This window comes from Orbicella franksi, chromosome 8 (assembly GCF_964199315.1).
Source record: "Orbicella franksi chromosome 8, jaOrbFran1.1, whole genome shotgun sequence".
Classification (NCBI taxonomy): Eukaryota; Metazoa; Cnidaria; class Anthozoa; order Scleractinia; family Merulinidae; genus Orbicella; species Orbicella franksi.
Genome location: NC_138152.1, coordinates 26,370,698 through 26,395,367, shown reverse-complemented (window position 1 = coordinate 26,395,367; position 24,670 = coordinate 26,370,698). Strand labels below are relative to the sequence as shown.

The following is a 24,670-nucleotide window of genomic DNA, read 5'->3' as shown; positions in this document are numbered from 1 at the left end:
ATGCTAACGGGTACGTGTGCGTTTCTCTTTTTCTGCTGATAAACATGTCAAACAGGTTTTTCACCAAATGGGACTCCGAGAAGCAAAGGTGTCCAAAAACAAAATTCACGTGCCATGTTTGTGACTGCTGAGTATTCTTTCTTTATTTCCTTCTTTATGTTCTTAAAACATTTTCAAAAATGGCTTTAACCTTCGAACTTGTTTGGTAGCCGTAATCCATTGTTAACAAGGTTTACTTTCTTTCTATTTTGTTTCTTGAAGTTTTGTTACTGGTATGATTAAGCGGTAACAGATCTTTCTGCTCTTGTTTTATTTTATCTTATTTTATTTATTTATTTTTATTACAAGCCGAAATGGGCTCCACTCAGTCATCATTGTTATGTTGTTCCCTTATGTGTCGGAGAATAGTTTGTTTGTAAAGAAAAATTACTGCATGTTGCTCATCTTTGGAAATATGTCTACCTTGACTCATTGCACATCGGCTGGACCTGTTTTTGTTTTTTCCTTGCTCCGTGATTTAGGATGTTAGTTTTACAAACAGCCTTCCTTCTAGCAGTTTTCAGTTTAATTTTCCCTAATAGAAGACCTCAGCTTCGTCGTAATATTGAAAGCCTTTCTTTCTTACAACACTTTCAGGATGACTTGTAGCCTTTACTGTATTAAGTTCACATAGTTTAGATCCAGGACTATCCGAGTACTCCACTGCAAATGATGCACATGCGCTGCGCTGACCACACTTGAGCCCACACTCCACTGCGCTGGCAACCTTTGTCTGAAGGTGCGAAAATCCTGCTATGGCCATGTCTCTGCCAGATTCTGGTGCCTTGAAGAAGTTTGACTTTACTATTAGGAATCAAGGGGAAAATTATATCAATGTCATAGCAGAGAGAAGATCTGAAAGGAATTATTTGGCTCAAAAATCACACTTCTGAAATTTTATTGACAATTTTTGCAGCTGCGCTATAAAAAAAACATTTCACTGCTCAGCACAAAAATTCTATCGTTTGTTACGTCTCGTCTCGTCTCGTCTCGGCTCGGCTCGGCTCGGCTCGGCTCGGCTCGGCTCGGCTCGGCTCGGCTCGGCTCGGCTCAGCTCGGCTCATCTCGTCTCGTCTCGTCTCGTTTCGTTTCGTTTTGTTTTTGTTTTTACGTCGGATTGCCCGAACAGTATAGCCTTGCTCTTAAGCATACGTTTGCAGCGAAGTAGAAGTTCATTTGCCGTGGCCCGTACACAGACTTAACTAAGGTCTGGAAGAGGCTCCATCTTAGTTCACAAGGTACGCAATGAAGAGCTAATAACCTACCTTCGGTACATGGAGCAACAAGGCTGTGCCGACAGTAAACCTCAGTGTCCCCTTTATTGTCTGCAGACCAAATCCAAACAGCTTTCTCGTCGATGCTTGGTATTCTTCCCCAAGGTAATGTTGACTTGTTGTTGGGTCCATAAGGCAAGGCCATTGGCCAATCATCATCTCGGTACTTTCTCATATTCCATCCGTATCTGGCCGTGGTGATGCACTTCCAAGAGGTGTCGGTGACCAGTCCGTTTTCAAACGATCCCAAAATACCTCCCTCCCATGGTGGGGCGGAAGCTTTGCAACTTAGAGCTACCACGTGACTTCTTGGCATTATCTGGTACACAAAGAAACCTTTGCTCGTAACATTTGTTGCACCGCCACCCAAAAGCTTGCCGTCCACGTACAATTCCAAGTAACTGTCGCAGGTTATATTGACTCCAATTGCCGAGGACGTGCCTTTACAAAGAAGATAAATAGAAAAAATGGCAGAAATGTCTTGGTTACTGCTAAAGAAATCTAACAGATTTCCGTTGCTTATATACAATGGAACTAGTTTTGCGCCATTGGGAATCCATGAATTTGTTTGCCATGCTATCGTTCACTATTCGTATATCATTCAATGTTCTTTAGACGCTTGTCTTAGGTTAATCCAAGATCGGATTGATTCAGTTACGTTTTGTGATGGTAGCGTAATTTGCCAGGAATATGTACTAAGTTATTGTTGTTCACGGTTGCTGTTGCTTTTTTTTTTCTTTTTTCGCAGTTGCACTTGCTGTTGCTGGTGTTATTGTTGTTGTTGCTGCTGCTGTTGCTGTTGTTGTTGTTGTTGTTGTTTTTGTTGTTGTTGCTGCTGCTGCTGTTGTTGGAATTTACCTGCAGCATTTGATATTGTGTCTTGTTGGACTAATTGATTAACGTCTTGCAAGTTTTTATAGAATATTTTACTGAACTGAATAAGCATAATATGTTTGGACCACTAAGAAAACACAAAATTCTTATTCAATCGCGATCGCGGAAGCCCAAACTGTTGAGTGTGTCCTCAGTTTAATGTCCATAACATACACCATAAGAATACCTTGAACGTCGATAAAGATACTCGCTTTTATGTCATGCCATAGAAAATATAGCCAATCAAAATACAGAAATTCGTTGTATATTGGATTTATTACACCCATCCTTCCCATTGTGCGCTGTAATGACTGTGTTAATATATTTTCTATGGCATGGTATAAAATAGTTAAAAGGCTCGTGTGTATAGCGAGAAAATACAAGTGACTCGTGGGATATCCTATGTTACACCACTCGAAAGCGTTACATAACCAGTAGTATTTCATTGTCAAATTAATTAACAGATGTATGTAGCAAGCTTTAAACGCCCATCGTTTGGAACGGTTCACGATGACTGGGTGTTCAAAGTGCGTGTTCATTCTTGTTATGATCAGTTTCTGTTTCTTGGTCGGCTATACTGATTTAAAATATGAAAACCGTCAGCAAAGATCGCTCAGGTCGAGGCTGCCACGTCTGTCGAACAGACTGGCTACAACTTGAACGCGCGCAAAACGAAGGGAAAGAAATAACGGAACGCACAGAACGTACTTTGACGGCTGCCAACAGGACATTGACAATGTATTCATAAGTTTGCTATCGCTAAATTTGCCAAAAAAAACAAAAAACAAAAATGGCCCGGAGTTCTGCGACGTTTTGCGAGCATCCAGATGTTAGCAGCTTCGCAGAGATTATCAAAGCTGAATTAATCGGAAACGTTTGAAAATATATACATAACAGCCTAGGATCGCCTGAAAATAACGAAGAAAATGTTCAATACAATCGTAAAACTTGCATTTTTAACCATGGTGTACATGCCTTTTCTTCCTCCTTGGATATGTAATAAGCAAATTATCAAACATCGCGAGACTAATATCATTTTTGTAGCCTAGCTTCATTTCCACACAGCAATCAAAAAACTAGGTGGGAATCGCAAAAAGAAACAAAAATCTATGATACTTAACAGGTAACGATTAAAAAACCGTGAACTAAGTACATTGTATACGCACGTTTCCACTGCAAACATGCTTTCTTCTCACTTGTCCAATGTACAAGGGGATGGAAATTACTTGTCCGTGGACAATTTAAAATGAGGCCTCATTAGCATACCTTGTCTGTTTCTTTGTATTTAATTGTACGGGTGTCCTTCGATACAATGATGTTAAAATTCGACGGAATTATTTTTGAGTATTTTGAAACCAAAGTGAGCTAAGAGAGGCTACGGACAGACGAAGCATCTTTTGCCGCAATGTAACACAAGTGTCTAGTCTTTAGTGCTAATAATAACCCCTTCTTTAGGGCAGGCACTTACTAGTTAGAAAAAAAAAAAAACTTCCTATTTAGTCAAAAATTTTGCAATAGTCAAACCTTTATCGCTGCAACTTGACGAAAGTCCGCATTCCGAAAGTATAATGATTCCCCAAAAAAGAAATTCTGTCAGCCTTTTCATCTTTGGATCTGGCATATCGTCTTTCATGTCGCGAAGAGGCCGGGCAGATTCATTTTGCTGATTTTAAGCCTCGCATACTGTGGGCAAACAAAATCGTTGGATTAGAAAATATTCCAGAGTGCAATAAACCCGTCGAGCAACTGACATTGTCACCGATTGTGATGAAACTTATTATAATTATATTTCGAATCGCCAATCGGATCTCGTTGTCTTGTCTTGTTCCAAAGCATGAGTGAAATTGTTAATTAACAAGTGTGTAGCCAATGAGATTCTAGCAATAGATAAACAGTGTAATCGCCTACGTCCACAGGAAGAAGGCTTCCTAAATATGTTCATTTTTCTTCGCGGAAAAAAATGCATCCCATTTCTGACGAACCGGCGCTTTGATCCGAAATCTCACATATACGGACCACCAGGACCACGAAAAGTTCTTTTTTTTAGATCTTAAAAAAAAGAAGAAGTGTTACGTTTAGCCTGTTTAATGAGGGGACGAAATCGTATCCAAGATGTAATTTATTACTATTTCCCTATATTTGCACAAACCCAAATAATTGAACACGTCTTCTGTTCAAATGGCATTGGAAGCCGCCTTTAAATCGCTGTCAACACGATTTTAATCCGCCAACGAATTTCTTAATTCCGAAATTGCAACCTAGCTTTTGTTCATTTCCTTTTCAAATATGAAATGTCCAAACATTGGCATCTGCCAAAATATTTGTAGTTTCCAACATTCAGGAAATGGACACAATGTTTCTGTATCTGAAATACGCAAAATACAAATTAGCATTTGCACGTGCGTGCAGTGTGAGTTAAGTTTGTGAGCGAAGAAAATAACGCTTTTTTTTTGCGAATTTATAGTGTTCGTCATTGGAACTCTGCCATCGAATTATATTTTCCATTATATTTTCATTTTATCCTGGTTGACACGCCTAAATGACGTTACAAACAATTTTCGTCTTCTTTATTTCATGGATGTACAGTGTATAAATCTGTGTAGAAAGACAGAAAGGTTTTGCTGACTACGAATTAGGTTTAATTTAGAAATTGATTGGCAAAACACGGAGACCGGAAAATATAATACCGAGCGAAGCACCGTATCATTTCTAGAACAATTACGAACATATAGACTGATATGAAATGATATCGCGCCCGGACTCGTAACCCGGTCCATATAAACAAATCCACTAAACTCGAGGTTGATTAATGAAATACTGCGTTTTGTTATTACGACCCCAAAAAGTTTGACAAATTTGTACGCGAATCATTTAGAAAATCGAAAGAAACGATAAAATTCGCGGGTAATGGAGATTCAGAAAGCATCAGAAAATACAATATTGTTGACTCGGCAAATGGACCATGGATACGAAGTTATTTTCGTGTCTTTTTCGTGAAAGACGCTGACTAAAAGTTTGGTACGTTCGTTAAAGGTTGATTACGTCAAAAATTTGAGTACATGTCCCTCAAGCAAGTAGTACAGACAGCAATGTTTTTTTTTTTTTTTCCGTTATAAATTAACGCATGGCTCTTGGTCTCCCGATCGAGCGGTCCTGGTTCGAGCCCTGACTGGCCGGGTCATCGTGTTGTGGTCCTGGGCAAGACTCTATTCTCGCAATGCCCATCCCTACCCTACCCTGGGCTATGCTGGGAGGTAAGCCCCAAATTCCATTTAAGGTGGCTTAAAACAGTTTCGAGCACGTAGATTTTGATTGGTCGCTATAACCACTCTTTATCATTTGATGCTACTTTCATGACGGAATCAAAAAACTGCCCAATCTTTGATGAACACGTTGTTATCATTTTCGTGACATAATAGGTTGCCGTAGCGACCGTGTGACCTGCAAGAAACACCCTTATAGTTTTGAAAATTTAAGGTGGCTCTCAACCATATGTACAGAATGGTTTTAAACTTTGCCAAAAGTTGAGACTTATCATGCTTATTAAAGCTTGATAACAAAAAAAAAAAATTAACCGTGCCGTTTTTGAATTATAAGCCCCTAAAGCTGTAATTAAGGGTGTTTTTAGAAGGTCATACTGTTGCTATGATAACCTATTGTGTCAAGAAAATGATAACGTTTTCACCAATGATTGGGCAGTTTTTTGATACCATGATTGTAGCAGCTGAGATGTAGGCTACCACGATGGAAGCATCAACTGATAAAGAGTGTTTATAGTGACTCATCATGATTTAAGTCTTGGAAAGTGCTGGAAACTGTATTAGCCACCTTGAATAGCAAGCGGTCAATCTATCAGCATACCCTTAGATCATGTCAATTTGGCCTGCTTTTCTTTTGGTCAGCAGCAGGACTACAAAATCTTGCGATTTCCAATGCGACAGTCCATTATCAATAGACTTAAATCTGATTAGATTACAACAGCCACTCAGTCTCAAAAAATAGAATTGGAAAGATCAGTCTGCACTCTTAGTGCATCAAATGATAAAGAGTGGTTATAAACGACCAATCAAAGTCTAAGTGCTGGAAACTGTTTTGAACCACCTTAATACATTTTAGGGTCTTGTTGCCTTCGAAATATCAATATTTCTGCATGTTAAACGAAATATGCGGCCGTAGACATAGTGTTTCCCAGTCCACTAGAAACCACGTGAGGAAAATCATTTCTTCGCCATCAGAACACTATAAGCTTCGTAGATCACATCTCTTCATTGTTTAAAGCACTCTCTACTCACGTTTTTATATAAATTTTTAATTTTAAATCCACAACTTTTCGAGAGCCACCATTTAGGCTAAGGCCATTACAAATACTTTTTTTGTTTGTTTTGGTAATGAAACAAAATGAGAACAAGTTGGTCAGCGGGATAGAGGTCACGTCCACACTACACTAGAGGAATTTTAAAAAGGAAGTTTCACTCTAAAAACGTATCAAATGTTTTCTGTCCACACTACGCCGGAGGAATATAAATACGCAACAATCACCGGTCATTTTGGATCTGTGTCTGAAAAAAACTCCGTTTTCGAAAAGCTCCGTTTTCAAAATGTTTTACGTCCAGACTATAACGAAAAGCCGGCGTTTTCGATTCCCGAGTTTGAAGAGCGTTTCGAAAAACTTCGTTTCCTTCGCAGATTAGTGTAGACGGTAGGCCTAACCGTAGAAATAAAGCTGCGTTTTCAAATTTCTCCGGCATATTGTGGGCAGGGCCTAATTTATTAACCAGATCGTGAAATGCGTCGAAATCGGCAAATGCTAATTTAATTTTTGCGTGCGTTCAGTTGACATCTAAAGGAATGAAATCAAACATCATGACGGCTTCACATTACGCTGATCAATTTAGCTATGAATATTTGATCGCTTAAAGCCCTGTAAGCGGAAAGTTCAGTTTTGCTTATTGGGAATTCACCGACTAGCGCCTGTTTATAGGATAAGACTGTTTCAATTCCTAGACGGAATAAGTCGCTGGAGATATTATTCGTTCAATTTAATTTGCAATCACGTAGAGCAAAGTATTAAAATCAGATGTCCTTATCCGAAAATGTGCAACAGAAATAGTTTGTTCAGTCTATATTTTATTAACGGCATTTAACCATTCCTCTTTCTCCGCTGAGAAATTTTGGCAATTTAACGATAAAGTGAGTCATCGCTACATTTTCGAGATGTTAAGTTACCGTTCATAAATTAGATAAAATAGTCAGAAATAAATAAAATAGTAAATTTAGTGTCAAATTCGCTTGCAACACATTCTTAGATTTAATTTATGACTTCTGTAAACTGTGTCGGGCTCAAGACTACCTAGTCGACCAGTCCCTGAAATTTCATTGCCACCGGATTTTATTCCCATAGGCCGTTTACTAAAGGAAGCCGAATGCATCTGAGAGCAAATATGAAGGAAATTTATTTTTCACCTGTGCCTGCTAAAATCGATGTTTTGTTCTCCACTAAATGCATGCCTAAATCAGTATTTTTTTTTTTCCGTTGTTTTTTCATATTCCATTAAGTTAAAAATCTACACGACTGTTTCTTGAATGCACCAAATACAGAGATATCGTTAGAGAATACTGCACCCAGCTGGATGACTCTTCTACACTAGTGCTTTTTAGTAACTGCTACAACCACGATTTTCCTACAATGCGTACACGTATATTGAAAAAAGTAAGACTGATCTTAACATAAACTGTAATTATAATTTTGTTATTTTTGACCCAATGGTCTTGCTCCACGAAACCTCTTTTAGCCTAGTGGTAAACGAGTCGAATTCAGTTCGGTCGGTGGACCGAAGATTGTGTTGAAAACTCCCGTTAGTTTTTAAGCGTTGTGTTCGCCGTGAATTAGATCTGTTCCGGACTCTGACCAATGCGGCAAAGCCATGAGCCAGCAAATGAAATAGCTGTCCAAAATTTGCTGATTTGTAAGTTTTGGTCTTTGCTGTAACGTATGTAGTTATTGTTAAGATTTCTGCAGGAACCAGTTACTCTTAATCGGATAAGCAGAATTCACGCAAATACTGTTTGAAAAATCAGCTTATTGTTGCTTACCTTGGATTTGACTTTCAGGCTACTGAATATACAGCAAGCGAGGCACCTTGAACAGTTCCGCAATGACTCTACCTTCTATGTTATTAAAAGATGAACATACATCTAATCTGTAAAACGCAGTGACATATTTAAAGGTGTTACCGCTATTGTGACATTTATTTCGGTGTCTTGGGAGCAGTTTATTTGTCTCTTTCAAATTAATTAACGCGTAGGCGAGGTTGAGCATTCATTTATTAGCTTTTTGAGACAACGGAACGTTTTGTTGTGTCAAACTCTTTTGGGTTAGATCAGGCAAGCTTTAAACTTAATTGGTATTTAAATAAATTACAGTCTTTATAGACTCGAATAATTCTAAATTGATTCAGTTTAAATTTCAGATTAAGTTCAATTTTCAGATTGACCTTGAGCTTTGGGGATTTCCCGATAGAGTTAAAAAATTTCTTGAAAGCTCGATTGATAAATAAGGAATTTTTCTATTTTCAAGGAAATTTGTGAAATGAAGCGATGTTTGCCCATTTTGCCTTTACGAAGTTCGTTTAGAAGCCTTGCAGTATCGGAAATGACTTCACACATGTCTCCGATTGATCAAGATGGACTCTTTTGTCTCAGCCATAATTAATCAAAGGCTCAACATCAAATAAAAGGACATCACCTTGTTAACAAGGTCGAAATTCAAAATTCTGGGCTGGGTCAACCAAAATGCCCTTTACGGAGGGGCACAGAAGAAACTTCTTGGAGTATTTTTGGTAAAGTTGTACTGCTCAGTTGTTCAAATCCTAACCAAATTTCAGGCCAAAAATACCTTCGTTTTCAACGTATCCTTTGCAATCCTGATCGTAAGCGTATGTGAAATTGAACAAAGCAATCTCAAATTGAAACCAAGAAAGTGAAACTGTGCTATGACCCAGACGCAGCCGAATGTGTAAGGGTATATCCACCCTCCCCCATCCCCTTGGAAATGAATAAAACAAGTACGCTTAAAAGGCAATTTTTCTTTCCGAGATGCAGTACGAAAAAAAAAAAATCCCTTTCCTGGTTTTGTTTGCTCAGAATGATCAATGACACCCGACATCTTGGATTTAATTAAGTATAGTAAAATAAACCTTGGCAGCCTAAATTAACATACAATCATCTAAAATTAATGGCGGTTCGTTGAAAGCAAAGCGAATCTGAACAAGCCGAGTAAACGGGCGGTTGAGACATTTTATCTTCGCGCAATTTCTTGCATCAATGAACCGCAAACGAATTGATTCCGGAGTGGAAGTTTATTTTGTTTTATCATTTTGTGATTCACCGTCCACAGTCCTTTATCACAATAGGAATTTATTTAAGTTAATTTGGTGATAATAATTTCAAGTCTAAAATCGTTTAGTCTTCATTCTCAGCAATCGAGAAAAGAACCGATCGTTTCATCTTTGTATGTTTATTATTATTATTTTTTTAATTTCAATTTTTGTTTGGAGTGAGCGAAAGGAGGAGCGTAATTTTCAACATATGGTAGCATTATCAATCGCTTCCAGTTTGTTAAATGAAGTCATGCGTTTTATAACCTAGACAGAAATGACACGTGGCAAGAAACACTACTGAAGAGAAAAAAATATACTAATTAATAAGGAATTTTCCACTTGTGTTTCTATAACTCAATAGAAACCCGGGAAACACTTTTTTCTATTTTTTAAACAATGGAATAGGTTACTACATCCAGCAGCCACTATCCGTAGGGGCATGGTAACCAGTTCGTCCGCAGATAATGTTACCATGGCGTGGATTTTTTTTTTTCGTGGAGGATGAAAATGCTCGCAGCGCCTTTCGGGTCGTTCCACGTGAACAAACTGCTTCACATGGTCGGCTACTGGTAAACCATACTGGGATTTCGAGACACCGGGAGTGATCTTAAAATAACTTGCATTGAGAGGGATTACCTTGAGAGAAAGGCCTGTATGGTGGATTAGCTCTTTTTCACTTCATCTTCTCCAGCTTATACGAGTGCTACCCAACGATAACTCATCGCTGATATTTGTTATTATTGTATGGCTCTGTCTCACAAGGACTGGGAACTGCATGCCGAATTCAAGAATTTGATTGGCATAAATCGATATTGAAAGCGGTCTAGATTTCCTATCTAGATCGGTAACGTTTTGCAGTGAAAAAGTTGTAAACTGAAATATAAAATCATTGACTACTTTCATCTAACAATAAATATTTATGGAAGTGCCAAAGAGCCTGACGAGAAAAAAAGTTAAGAGGACAAGCAAAATTTGGCAGAATTAGGGGCTTATAATCCAAAAACGGCACGGCGAATTTTTTTTATGTTATCAACTTTTGATAAACATAATAAGACGCAACTTTTGGCAAAGTTTAAAAAAAAATCTGTAGGTAGGGTTCAGAGCCACCTTAAATTTTCCAAAATTTTATTGGCCCTAGGCTTAAACACATGTTTGAACGTGAAGAGCGACGTGAAGTAGCGCATGAAGCCAATCTACTGGTAACATTGCTACAAAACAAAGCACAACCATGTTTCCACGGATAACATTTCACTTGCATTGTCCTCAGTATCGTTAACAAAACTGTCCAGCTATGTAAGCAGTTTAACCAGTTCCGGTGTTTATCATGAACTTAGACAACCTGGAAGAAATAAGCTGAGGTGCCTCTGCCATGCATTGCATTGTCTGTGTGTATGAACATCTTGCTGTGTATGATTAGTAACTTCTTGAAGCGAGGCTTAACTGTTTAAGAAGAAAATTCGAAATAAACACATTGAAATAAAAGGTTTTTATTACATTACATCACTCATGATCAGCTACAACGAAATCTTTTTTTCAAATTCTTGTCTGGTCTATAAGAGATCTTGTTTTGCAAAGACAGTGTACTGCACTCGAAGGAATATGAAAGCTTCTTATCCTGTACGGCCGAATTTATTTAACTTGGCTGGCTTTTTTCTTTATTACCCCTAGAAATAAAACATGTAAAAAAAAAAAAAACAAACAAAACAAGTGAGAGGTAAAACTAATTTCAGAAGGGATGGGGTTACCAAGAGAAATTCAGTGGCTGTTTATTACACTAATTAAATCCCGTTCCCCTGACCTAAACGGGGCCGCTCGAAGTACCGCACATGCGTGCGCTTTACCTACGTCATTAATACTGCGTGACATACCCATAATCTCCAAAAAGGTGTTGTGCGGAATGGCTAAAAAAAGATAACCCTGCTTTGTATCGGTCTCTGCTTTTATATTCTTCATTTTTTTTTTTTTTTTTTTGTGATAAGCCGATTAGATCACTACTGATCCAATGTATAGCAGCAAAATCATCGTCCACGGTTGCTTACTTAAAGGGACACTGTCACCATTTTTAGCATGATTCTGGAAATCTCAAAAGCATATATTGATCATTGGAAGCTGAACAATAATGGCTTTATTTTGTAGAGCAGTACTCGACAAATGATTAAAACCCATTAAGAAGTGAGGATGGCTAACGATAGCGAGGATGGAAACGGATTGCAATGTGGATTTTCGAAAAAGCGTCAGGATGTAAGTTTTTCAAAGGTTCAATTCTGGCTCGAAAATCGTTAAAAGAATGCACAAATGTAACAGTTGCTGAAGTGTAGACTTTCTTCAAGAAATTGCTTTTAATCATTTAGTTAGAGCTAATTAAGTTCTTATTGCATAAATTTAGGGACCATTTCGTGAATTTATAACAGTTTTAGGCAAATGTATCGTGACAGTGTCCCTTTAAGCCTCTTTTATTATATTACAAGCTCCGTCAGCGGGCAAGATGGACCAAATCCATTGGCTAGCTGAACAGGCAAAATGGCGCTATCTTGCCCGCATGGGACTACTCGCCATGTCCCGCAAGAAAAGTTTCCCAGAAAGCCATGTGATAAATCCTTTATTGGCAATAGGTCCTGATGGGCTGTATATTGGCCTCGTTCTATTTTTTTTTTTTTTTTTTTTTTTTTTTTTGCGTGTTTATGAACCGAGATAGAGTCGAAGTCTATAAACACGCAAAAAAAGACCTCGACCAATTTCCAGCCATCTTGACCTCACGCTTGGTCAATAAACCATACATACACGCACCATTCTAATTATAATGTGCTTCTCAGTGAAGGTCGTTTAAGAAAGGTGCCGGAATTTACCTCTATTTCGTAAACGAAGTTAGAAAGGTTTCCGCCCACTGGTTCAACGCAGTCGTATCCCCTCTTGGGATCGTAAGGTTTATAACCGTTCCCCGAGCACAAGCAGTTGTCTGCCGTTCCATGGATCTCGAAGTTATTGCACGCATCTTTGCCAGACCAACATTCGCCGTAGAACTGAATTCCGAAGCATTTGTATTTCTGGAAATGAAAAAAAAAAAGGTGATTTAACACAGAGGAATTTAGGGCAGAGAGCAAGGCTCCTTGTAAAAACTTCATTTTGTTTGTTTTAACAGTGTTTGACGGCGCATGCATGTTTGAGAATAGAGGGCATTACAGCGCTGGCAAATTACAGCTACAAAGCGAAATAAAGTTTAGTCTTTTGAGACTAAATTTTATTTTGTTTCTAGATCTGAAATTAACTTGAGAGGAATATGATTACTATCTACCATCTGTTGAGAGATCTCACCTTTTTCTCGGCCAGTTCTTGGCACTTTTCAATGACAGTACCACCCAAATCTCCCCAGTTTAATTCATCTCCTCTGTAACTATAGAGTAATTCTGGCAAAGCTCTGTTATTTCTCACGTCTTTGAAGCATCCCATTGCAGTAATTCTACCACCTTCGAATTCAAAATGTTGGAAATTACCTCACACAAATCAAGAAAGGATAGACCAGCCCAAATTCAAGATCTTAGTACTTTTGATCAGCTCTGCCTAACGACTCAGTTATAGTTTGAAAGTCTGCAACGCCTTCCAAACTAAAATGTGGTGTTCCAATTTGATAAAATTCAGAGTAAATACTAAGAACCACTTCAAAAATGGCTACTTTTTCGGTGTAAAATAGAAACCTGTCTCGGAGAAAAGTTATATTTACGTTGCAGGCTTGGAAGTTCCGTTGGAAATGAGTGCAAAATTGGCCTAAAGTGAAACGTGGAGCTTAGACGGAAGTCTATGATTGCCATTCAATTCCAAAGACGATTTTTGCAATATACTAAGAATCTTAAACTGGTGTTAAAACTCAGAGGAAAAGTTTCCCTGTTTGCAAGGAATTAAAAAATTCTTCCAAGCAATTTCCTATTCTTTATTTGAACTGAAATGTAATGTTCAAGTCACGCATAAGACACCAAATGATTTTTTTGAATTTCTTGTCTCGAGAGGTACCTCCATAGAAAACGATTCAAAATTTCTGATCCCCAAACAACACAAGAGAGGATTCAAAATTTCAAATCCCCCAAAGAACACTAGAAAGGGTTCAGAATTTCTGATCCCCCAAAGAACACAGGAGAAGATTCAGAATTTCTGATCCCCTGCAAAGCCAGTGTTACATCCAATGTAGCCACATTAAATCATAACATTGAAGACAGGGTTTAGATCTTGCTGCCTGCCTGAACAATGTCTAATCAAAATATTTTTTCTTGATAACAATATTCAATTAAAAATTTTATACAAATATAGCATAATTCTTAACAGATTCCATACACTCAGATTATACTGAGAGAGTGATGAAGAACAAGTTTCTTCACAGCAGTCTATTAATATTAGTAACTGTAAACATCACACATTGTATTACAATGATCTATGCACTTCAAAATTACAGTAGCTGTAAGTCTAAAAAAACAATATCAAACAGTACCTAAGAGGATAGGAAAGTTCAGAATTGACCAAAAAAGTAAGATTACTCAAACTGCACAACTGTAGGCATAAATGCAGACTCTACTTTCTCTGTCAGAATTAGCTCACCTTGTGTGAAGGCAAAATTTCTAACAATTTCTGTTTAACATGGAAACAAGGCACCTCACTGTTATCAAACAAAAAGAGTGTTCAGGAACACTACAGTACATTACAGGGATGACAATTAAAGACTGCAATTTACATGTACATTTAAATTTGCAGTTGATACGTTTAAGTGGGTCAATGTACTCTACATACATGTATACAGTGTCCTCCAAAAACCTGTTGTCATATAACAGCGGCCATGGACTTTAGCTTTGCCCAACATGTTTTTACATCTTCAATCTAACTTTTTGAGTGTGCTACCAGTTCATTCACACTTCAGTTATGCAACCAGTTTAACCATGCTCAAAGGAGAAGGGTGTGGGTAAAATTGTTTTTATAAACACCTGACAGATATGGATGCAAGTATTGTAGCTAATGCTACAAGCAATTCTATTCTTTCTTTCTTAATTTGGCACACTCATCTTGGAGATGTTTCCTGGTAGCTGGCAATAGTTTGCTGTCCTCAGTTAAAGAAGCCCTCCCAAAAACGATCATATCTTATTACTAGTTTATTACTAACTTCATGCTACTTACAACTATCTCATTCCTGGTTGACGGATGAAAATCTCTATCTTTTTTCTATCCAAGAGGTTTTGTAAATAGAGGATAGCTATCTTTGGCATGGCTTAAAGTTAACTAATATCTATCCATCAGATAGTTAGGAAATAGATAGACTAGCTAAAAACTAGCTTCCTGTATAGATATTCAACAGATACTTAGATGGCCTAGCTATCCACTAACTTGTCTATCCAAAAACCACCACTACTGTAGTAAGCCAAAAACTAGGCTATCTGAAGACTAGTCCTTTTATTGAACAATAAAACACTATCCTATCTGAAACCTACCTCTGCAGTAGTTAGTAAAAAGATAGCCTATCTGAAAACTACCCATCACTCGTATCGCACTGTGATAACCTACCCAAAAGCCAGAGATAGTAAAAAGATAGCAGCCAATCTAAAAATTATCCACCACTCATGTACACGTAGCACTTTAATATTAACCTAGCCAAAAGCTTTCTTAGTCACAGGTGGTGAAAATATAGCTAACTATTGAAAACTCTTCATTACTCATTTTATATTGAACTTTGATACCTGCTCTTCAAATCCTAAACCTAAGTGAAATCACTGTATTTACATAGGAAAATGTATAAATAACTCATAGTTTTATTTAAACCTACTACAGTTGTACATTAAAATTTAACACCAAAAACCAGGCACATCCAGATGCAAAAGGAGGACAAAATCTGGCTGGAAATGAGTTTCCATTATGTTGCAATTTATCACAAAACTTACTTAAATTTAAGATATATCTTTCAAAAATCCTGTTTGAAACACTTCTCAGCTACTTAAATTGGAGTCTAGTAAATGTTTACATTCTTCAGTAAATTTTCATGAAATGTAAACAGATTCGTGACTGGAAAAGCACAAAATATTCTTGAAATGAATTTCAAACTTCAATTACATTAATTTCTTCATGAAAGTATTTTTTTCAATTAATTTTATCCATGAATCATGTTTTTTTCAAATTATGGTAAGCCTTATGTACAAATTTCTGGAAGTGGTTAAAAGTAATTTTCCGTAACCTAGCTGTGAATTATATCTGCTGTTCTAAATAACCTCTATTTGCGTAACGAAATGCCAAATTATAAAAAAACCTTTGAAATACTGCCCAATTAAAGAGAACTTCAACCACCCTAATGAAAATAACATCAGTCTTTTGCAACTCAAGTAATAAGTGGCAAACAAAAGGTCTTGATAATGTAATATGCACATCTAACATAACCTCAAGAGCACCACCATCAACCTGAAAATCAAAAAGGTGAAGGATGTTGCTTTTTGATATCTTGTGTTTTAGTTGTTGTATAATAAATACATGTATGCCCACTTGATCCTAGACAAGATATACACTAGCTATATGAAGTATATGTAAACTACATGAGAGAGCTCACATTTATTGCACTTATTGTACTTTTACAATGAATGATTTTCCCAACGCGAAATTGTTCGTATATTGTTGTGTTGAATACAGTTGCTTTCATAACTCCTTTGGGAAATGAACATTTGCATTCACAAAATCAACAAGACTTAACAGTGTGTTAAAAAGCATCTGCATCTTCTGTAATCTTCCACGATCAATTTAACCGGCCAGAACGTTTCCAGTATTTCAAGAACCTTCACAAATTATGCAAGAAAATCAGTTTACCTTGGAAAGCTGCAGGGACCATAAGCTTTCTGTAAACCTGACGAGTGTAAGAGAAACCGCCACCTGCTGGCAAATAGTTTGATTGCCACACTGTTTTGCCGACGAAACTTCATACTTCTCCATCTTTACTGGGATTTGACTCAACTGGAATAACAACGGACATCTGTAAACAATTTGTGACTGCTTTCCAACGTAGAACAAGGCTATAAAATAACAGAGAGTTTTGTTATCGAATCCTAACAACATTCACCACGATCTTTGCCCGCCATTTTGGTGTTTCCGTTCGATCCCATAATCCTTCGGTGAATCTGATAAATGAATACTTTTGACCAGCAGATTCCCTTTCCAAAGGAGTCGGTTATTTGCGCGCAATTTCGAATCCAACCTTGTCAATAGCAGCAAGAAACATGGAATGATTTGTCCAAGTTCAAATGAGTATCTTGATTGCTTCGGTGAAAGAAAGGCAAGTCGCAGAAAAGTAAGTATATCATAATTGTTGCTCAACATTAAAGTTAGCTGCTCAATCTTTGAATCGAAATCAATGTTGTGGCTGAAGAAATTTCGTTGTTATATTTATTTCGCGATCACTGAAACACAAGAAAAACGTTTGTTCTCCTGATTTTATTAGCACCCGTAACGAGGAAATTATTCACACGCATTTCCTATGTATGAAATGCTTGCATAACAGCTTGTTAGTGTGCTTTTTGAAGAGGTAACTTAAAGTTTACACTGAATTGATTTGAGCTACAGATCACGCTCGGTACACTTCACTACCGCATTGCCTACATACTGCTCTTTATTCTTTACAAAAGAATACACTCCCGATCAATTGATTAATGAAAAACAATGTTAATTCTATCGCTATTTATAAAAATATTTAGCTTCAATTGCTTCATTGCAGAGCAGAGGGGAAAAAAAAAGGCAAGAATAGCGGCCGTCAATCCGAAACGAACACATTAAAGCAGAAAACGGAGGTGGCCCAGACGGCAGCTGAGTCCTGATTAAAATTCTTGTTATCTTTGATGTGAACTTTAAATAACAGCTTGTAATTCTGGAGCCTAAATTCATATCTTTTTGAATTGAAAATAAAACCTTTCACTGTCCGGCATGAAACTGCAATTTTTGTCTCGATCCTTTGGCGTGGTTTTAAATCGTTATAAATAATGACCTATCTGTGAATATTTCATTTGTGTACTTTTCTGATGCCCTTTGCTCTGTGATCCATTTTGTCTGTAATGTGTTTAAAGTTACTATCCAATCGTTACTTTTTAGCTATCAGACATCTAGTTAATTTCTTGTGAATTATAAATAGACGGCTATTTCTGTCCTGTCACCTGATAAGGGGGATCAGAAATTCTGAATCCTTTTAAGAATTATAGGTAGATGACCGTTTTGTTCTGATAAGTTATGCACTGGGGGATCAGAATTTTTGAATCCCTTTAAGTCATGTGGGATCAGAAATTCTGAATTGTTGTAGAATTATAAATCGACAGCTCTTTCTATCATGTTAGCAGATTTGGTGGGGGAGGGGATCAGAAATTCGCAACACTTTTAGAACCATGAACAGATAGCCGGTTTTGTCCCGTGAAGTGATGGGGATCAGAAATTCTGAATGCATTTAGAATTATAAGTAGATGACTGTTTTGCTCTGACGGGTTGTGGACTGGGGATCAGTTTTTTGAATCTATTAAAGTCTTGGGGGATCAGAAATTCTGAATCCTTTTAGAATCATAGATAGATGACCGTTTTATTCTGATAAGTTGTGGGCCGGGAGATCAGAAAATCTGAATCTCTCAAAAAAGGAAAGCGCGATGGGTGCACGATCTTTTTTACATTAAATTGTACATTTTGGTGAAATTGGATGTATTGTCCCTGGCGGACTCAACTGAACACTTCTTTTTCTCCTTCCAATAAGCCAAAACCTTTCGGAAACACAAACTTTTTCGGCATCAAATACCAGTACCCTTCGGAATTGTTCCAAATTGGAATGCCACATTTTAGTTTGGAAGGCGTTCTGCAGAGAAGACATTTTGACGCTTCAACAGCCCGGGACTAGCTGTTACCATAACTGGCGTAAAATTACATGGAACTTGATATTTCCAGCTACCAACCTTCCACGCGATGTAACATAAGGAACGCAGCTGAAAGAATCAGGAGCGAGTTTGCCTGGAACAGCCACATACCTGTAAAGAAAACTCCGGCCTGCAAAAAAGAAACTTAGTCTCATGCTTTTTATATTATCCAGTCACTAAGTGGCAAGGGTTCGGAAAGGGAACACTGAGTTGAAAAATTTAACTCACAATTTAAATTACAGAGATGAGTGGACAAAATTAGGACAGTGCATGTGAAAAAATGTGAGAAAACGCATCGAGACCTGTAACTCCGGTGTGGTCATGTAATCTGCTATGGCTATAAAAAGGAAGTTGAGAGGAGCTCAGTCAAGGCATTTTGAGTTATTTTGTCCACTTAAAAAATTACCTTTATATTGAAGGAAACCTGAAAATAGTAGTATACTAAGATAGAAAAACACCAAAGAGATAATAATAACCCATAAAAGAACAAAGATGGTCAAGGATGGAGAAGATTAAAACAGATGACACATTATACAAACGACGCACTTGGTTAGACTTTTCAAGATGCGCAAATTGTGCCATAGCTTCTAAAGACAACCCGTAAATCGCATAAAAGAAGTTTGTCCTGAGATACTTTATCTGTTGCTTTACGCCATAATAAAAAACGTAGCTTCACGAATATTGACATTTAATTCAAGTCATAACTATAATAAAAAATTTGCCACTATGTTTTAGCAATATTCCGAAGTTTCACGTCACAAAGCATCGACTTCTGCTCGAACTAGCCAATCTGACATAACACAGAAATCACGAACTGCTAAATGAAAAATGCGTTAGAAGGTGGATAATTTCAAATAGATAAAAACTTCCAGAACCGAGTCGGTATGCTTAAAGTAAAAAAGTCTAATCTTGAACCAAATTCTACTGCAAAAATTATTGAAAATATCTGAAGAATTACGAGATATTTTGAAGATTGGCTGGGTTGCAACGCAACTTCTGTCGTTAGAATTGTGGCCATTTTGCTACGCTGTGTTGTTCAACTCACGTATTAAGTAAACTGTGCATTTCAAAATTGAAACTGGAAAAACTATATTATAGTTCATCCACAGAAATATGTTTTTTTTTCATACCTTAGCTCGGCCGGTTGCCGACAAGTGTGAGGCTTCAGACCAGAAATATAACTGGATTTAAGCGACTAAAACAACCTTGAGTTCTCTTATAACGTGTTGTCCTAGATAAGACGTGTATTGACTGACTAGCACAGAAAATAAATTTAAGCGGGCAAAGAAGATGTTGAATGAGAACAAAGCGATAAAACGAGGAAATTAAAACTTACCAGAGGGACAAAGATAAACGTTTTGTTAAAAAGCGTGGATGTTGAACAACAGAATTTCAATGAACTGAGGAAGAGCTTACACGGCGAGGTTAGCTGTTAAAATTACATGCCCCAAAAGTAAATAGCTGCTGTCATTTTCAATTAAGCGTGACATGAGAGAGTGAGTGTAAAAATGGTAGAATTTCTGGCGTCCTAAAGAAGGATGCGCAATTAAATTTGACAATAGATGGGATTAATTTAATTGGGGCGGTTTCAAGAGAGGGAATGTGTACTTTTCAAACGGAACTCAAACAATTTTATTGTCAAAAGTTATTTTAAGCCTTAAACTGGAGGGTTCCTCCTTGAAACTGCGGAAACTAAGAGAGGAAATGAGAAAGACAGTGATTTTAAGTCTAAAAGATCCAGCTAGTATTTCGCGAAAAAAACAAAGGCATAAAAAAGAAACAAAAAACAAAAATTACACGGATTCTTGGTAAAGCTTTCGGAAGATAATCTCCTTATTGGCTAGTCACCCGTAAGGCTGACAAGTGAAAAAGACAGAAAATTGATCAGACTCAATTAAAAGGAAACCGTACGTCCTCTTTGCTGACAAGTTATTTCCTAAAGGCTCTCTCGGACAGCCATCTAATTAAAAACTGTTGTTAATATCTAAAACAGTTGCTGACTGCGATGAGGAATATCAGCCTGTTTCCTGTACAATTTCAGTAGTTTTGGTGACATTTCTCATCAGGCCTTTAGAAAGCTATAGATCAGCCCTGCCCTGAATCAGAGCGGGAACTGCCCGGTAGCAAGGGGCGCGATATCAGTACGAATTTAAGGAATTCCTTGCGCATTAATTGACCAACCGTTTTACGAGAAGCTTTCATCAATTTTCAAGGCATGACACCCCAACATAATGAATTTTTAATCCCAGTCTTTATAGCAGTTGTGTAATTGAAGTTTGTTTAATCTGGGGACTTGACACTCAACGAAAAACCCTACCTCGTCAAGCGCAGTATTGCCCAGTGAAAGACGGAAAGGGAAATACTTTGAGCTGTAGTTACACGTTACTATCATGTATTTTAATATTTGAAATCTTGATTTCATTAGATAAAGAAAATGACGCTACAAGAACCACGTTTAGGCCAATCGCTATTATTCCACTAACTCCACTGGTTCCATGCCAAAAACTTCCTCTTTGAATAGAATCATTCATGCAACTTTTTTAATCACCCCCCCCCCCCCCCCCTTACCCCATTACTCCTTCTGACTTCTTATTACTTTCAAAAGATATTGGCTGGTGGGGAGGGCAAGCTTGTTATGGGGAGCTGGTTCTCATTCCATGAGAAAACGGAACAATAAAAAGTAATTCTGTTGTTGTTGCTGGCGAATAGTCGTGGCTTAACACATTTCAAGAGGGTAGGTGACTGAATTATTCTGAAAAGAGTTTTAAAAAGAAGCTCGAAGCTCGAAAGGTGTACGTTATTTTAGTAGAAAGGAGCTGCATTTTGTGTCGGCTCCGTAAATCGCGATCGCCGTTTTAAAAAAACGTTACAATCGCCATCTGTGAAGATAAGCCTGGTTTTCACTTCGACATAAGGAAAAGCACAAGCATTAAAATATTTGACAGTAGTGAGGTCGCCCACAACGCAAGCCCAAAACATTTTGTTCTTCTTATGCTTTTGCTTATGTCAAGTGAGGTCCCGCTTCTGTTAGCATAAGCATTTGTCCGCCATCTTGCTTTACTGTATCGAGACGGTATGGAACCGAATATAAGGCAATTATTCGTTCTACGCATGCGTGTGTGCTTGTGCTTGAGTTGTGGACGTTCTTGCTACCGTTATGCTCATGCTTGTACTTGTGTTTATATCGTAGTGAAAGCCTAAGTATAAGACTACTCTCAAACTAGTAGTAATCAGAGATTAGAGAGTGCGTTCGACGCTCTCACTTTAATATATAATTATATATCGTAAATAAATGATTTCACTAGCTGACTTTCAACCTTTTTCAGCAGCAACCGAGGTTTTACAGTCAGATATGCATAGTGTCAAAGTCCATGCTAGTGAAGAGGTCACGATTTGTTGATACGTTGCGTGACGCTGCCAGTTTCTGTAGTCTCTAAAGTTTCATAGTATATTTAAATTACGTACATTATTCTAAGCTAGCATTTGCAGTCGCGTGCTCGTTTCGCGACTAATTCGAGTATTTCCCCTGATGAATAAAGTAGTCTTATGGATCTTGCCTTCAGAGTACTTTTCCACCGATTCCAAACAATAAAATTTCGACCGGATAAAGACTGAGCTATCTGTCGCGACTGCAACTAATCAACAAATGCAATCAAAATGTAGCTGTTTTCCACGGTTTATCATCCCAAAGCCAAGTCGTGTTAATAAACAAGGACAATTCCCTCAGATTGCGATAAATGCTGCCGTCGAAGCGTTTAAATTCGCCAAAATCTAACGCTGAGAGCACATAATAGCGAGGCGTACGGCGACTGAATGGAAAGAAGTCAAAAAAAGATCCATCGGAAAGACGAACTCACGTGGCCTGCTCACATACTCACATGTTCGCCACATGTCTTATCACATGTCGTAGCATTAAACGGTACCAGTTTGCTGGCCGTGACATGCCCCTGCAAAAATCAAGCGGGGTGGCCATTTTGGTGTCCTTACAGGAATGTGGTATTTTTCGGCCTAGAACCGTGCACAGGGAAACCAACTATGAAAAGCCACAGGTCAAAATTATGTTTGCGTTCCACTTCGTCGAACGCAAAAAACAAAATAAACATAAATGACAAATTAACACAAAGGATAAATGAATTAGGGACCACTAAAGACGAAACTCAGTTGCATTCTGCGCCTGTACGAGCCGGATCGATAACATTTGCTATTGAAAGGAAAATCAATGTAAACACTCGGTAAAACTCCACGGGATATGGTCATGTGATGGCAAATTCGTGGCACTACGAGTAAGGAAACACGAAGTGTTCAAACAAAGAAAAATCCAAAAGAAAAAACCACATTCTAGTTTTAAACTTTAGATTAAGCAAAGGCCTTGGAAAGAACGGAGCAAGGAGCTTTTACAGTTTTAATTAATTTAATTAATTGATTAATAACGCTAGATTTTTTTACTGTTAGACATAGGTTTTTCGCTGCGCGTTACTGTCTCAAAAGTTTCCTAAATGTTTACTGATGATGCCTTGTACTTAAACCGCATCATTAAGGACTGCAAGATAGCCTCGAGGAATCTGGGTAAAGACAGACCAGACGTTAAAAAAAAAAAAAAAAAGAAAAAAGAAAGAAAGAAAGAAAGAAAATCAGTGCCGACATGCCTTCACTTTGTTAAAATTTACTATTGCCGATAGTATGACTACAATACGACTAAACACGGAGAATGGAAATCTTTGTTTCCTTGCTTTGTATTCGAGCGTAGTATTTAAATGAATTTGATGTTTTTGAACAAACAAAGGTACTTCTCAAAGAAAAGAAAGTGGGGCATTTGGTGTTCACAGCAACTTGGCGTCTGGTGTAAATCACAACTCCCACGTTTATGTGCAATTTTGGAAATTGTTGCTCCGTAATTATTATCAACAATCATGATTTGTGGGCGTTAAACCTTCTGCAGATATTAAATCGTCTTACAGCTTACTTCTTATTTTGAAATGTGTGAACTCTTACAATTAACGGTCGCATCTGTTTGTAGGTAGATCAGTCTTTAGAAATTTGTCCAGATATTTCTTACAAAGTTATTCTTTCATCTCAGGCGAAAAAAGCCCAATTAAATATAGGACCTACCGTAGGAAAAAAAAATGATCTAGTTATTCCTATTCACGTCTCGCGTTCTCCTCGTGTCGCTGATTAGCTAACAAGACTGACAATGGCACGTTGTTACAAAGGTCTCTTCCTAGGAACAAACAAAGCTGAAAAAACTCTTCTGAAAAAAGAAACCTTAACAAATTGTCAATGTGTCCACAGACGTCGTAAGCGGTGATGTGCAAAGTCAACAACAATTGTTGTAGACTTCAGTGTGTATAGCCCTCAATCGATGGAGGTTGGGGAAAGGGGGGGCGACTTATTATTATTATCTTTCTTATAAACGATTTTTTAAATGAACAGGAGATAATTAAAACTGTTGAACATGGAACAAACATATCTTTAGAATTGATATACAAAGATGCTTTAAAGAAAAAAATACAAACACCATCAAAATGCAAACAAAACTTTGGAGAAAAATGGTAAGCCACAAAAACAGCACTTAACAGAGTTCCTCCCACCTCCCCCCCCCCCCCCCTCCCGAACTCGCAACCCTTTCAATCGCTTGAGTACGTTGACTGCGTGAGTTCACTTGACTTAAATGTAAATTCATTAAACAAACTCGGTTGCCAATGGGACCATCACATGGACTATACTATTATTCAGTTAATGAGTGTCAAATTCACTTTGTCACAGGATCGTGTCTCTTAGCAACACTGGATTGCTATCGATAAGGAATTATCTTAATTAGAAAAAAGTTTGTGAATGATGTAATCATAACCTGTTTTCAGTTGCCAGCTCTTTAGTTTCTATAAATTAACGCAATGTTACTGCTGAGTAGACTATTTAACGAGTTTACGCGCATCCGCAAGCAATTTCGCGACCTTAGGATTTACAAGGTATTTATACATGTGGCTCGAGTTTTTATGGCCTTTGTTATTGTTGTAACAATAGAATCTGATATATAGAGCGAGTTTCAATCGAGTGTTGGAAAACTAAGCACAAACCAATTACTTACCAATTAGACTACTGAACCAATCTCAAACCGTGGTATTACCAAAACCCAACTGAATTGCCTGAATACTTTCGACAGTCAATTGAAAACCTCTCAATAGCGGTTTCGACTGAGTGTAGTAAAACCAGA

General features: G+C 37.6%; 3 protein-coding genes across 6 annotated transcripts in view; 1 reads left to right on the top strand and 2 right to left on the bottom strand.

The window, feature by feature from the left end:
• LOC145494566 (BTB and MATH domain-containing protein 38-like) overlaps window positions 1-24,670 on the top strand; it is a 153,179-nt gene that overhangs the window by 118,403 nt on the left and 10,106 nt on the right. The window lies entirely within an intron of this gene.
• LOC145494567 (uncharacterized) lies at window positions 72-8,393 on the bottom strand. Of its 2 annotated transcripts, XM_081474064.1 has the most exons (4): window positions 8,280-8,393; window positions 3,711-3,869; window positions 1,305-1,754; window positions 72-843 (listed from the first exon to the last, which is right to left on the bottom strand). In XM_081474064.1, the coding sequence occupies exons 2-4, from the start codon at window positions 3,817-3,819 to the stop codon at window positions 575-577; spliced, it is 828 nt and encodes a 275-aa protein (XP_081330190.1). In that variant the 5' UTR covers window positions 3,820-3,869; window positions 8,280-8,393; the 3' UTR covers window positions 72-574. The 2 variants fall into 2 exon arrangements, with proteins under 2 accessions (XP_081330190.1, XP_081330189.1); XM_081474063.1 differs by lacking the exon at window positions 8,280-8,393 and having other exon boundaries at window positions 3,711-3,930.
• LOC145495002 (uncharacterized) lies at window positions 10,773-24,562 on the bottom strand. 3 transcript variants are annotated; one of them, XM_081474576.1, is made up of 5 exons: window positions 24,545-24,562; window positions 18,499-18,589; window positions 12,878-13,029; window positions 12,412-12,609; window positions 10,773-11,229 (listed from the first exon to the last, which is right to left on the bottom strand). In XM_081474576.1, the coding sequence occupies exons 2-5, from the start codon at window positions 18,566-18,568 to the stop codon at window positions 11,224-11,226; spliced, it is 426 nt and encodes a 141-aa protein (XP_081330702.1). In that variant the 5' UTR covers window positions 18,569-18,589; window positions 24,545-24,562; the 3' UTR covers window positions 10,773-11,223. The 3 variants fall into 3 exon arrangements, with proteins under 3 accessions (XP_081330702.1, XP_081330701.1, XP_081330703.1); XM_081474575.1 differs by lacking the exon at window positions 24,545-24,562 and adding an exon at window positions 19,796-20,479; XM_081474577.1 differs by lacking the exon at window positions 24,545-24,562 and adding an exon at window positions 19,796-20,479 and having other exon boundaries at window positions 18,499-18,570.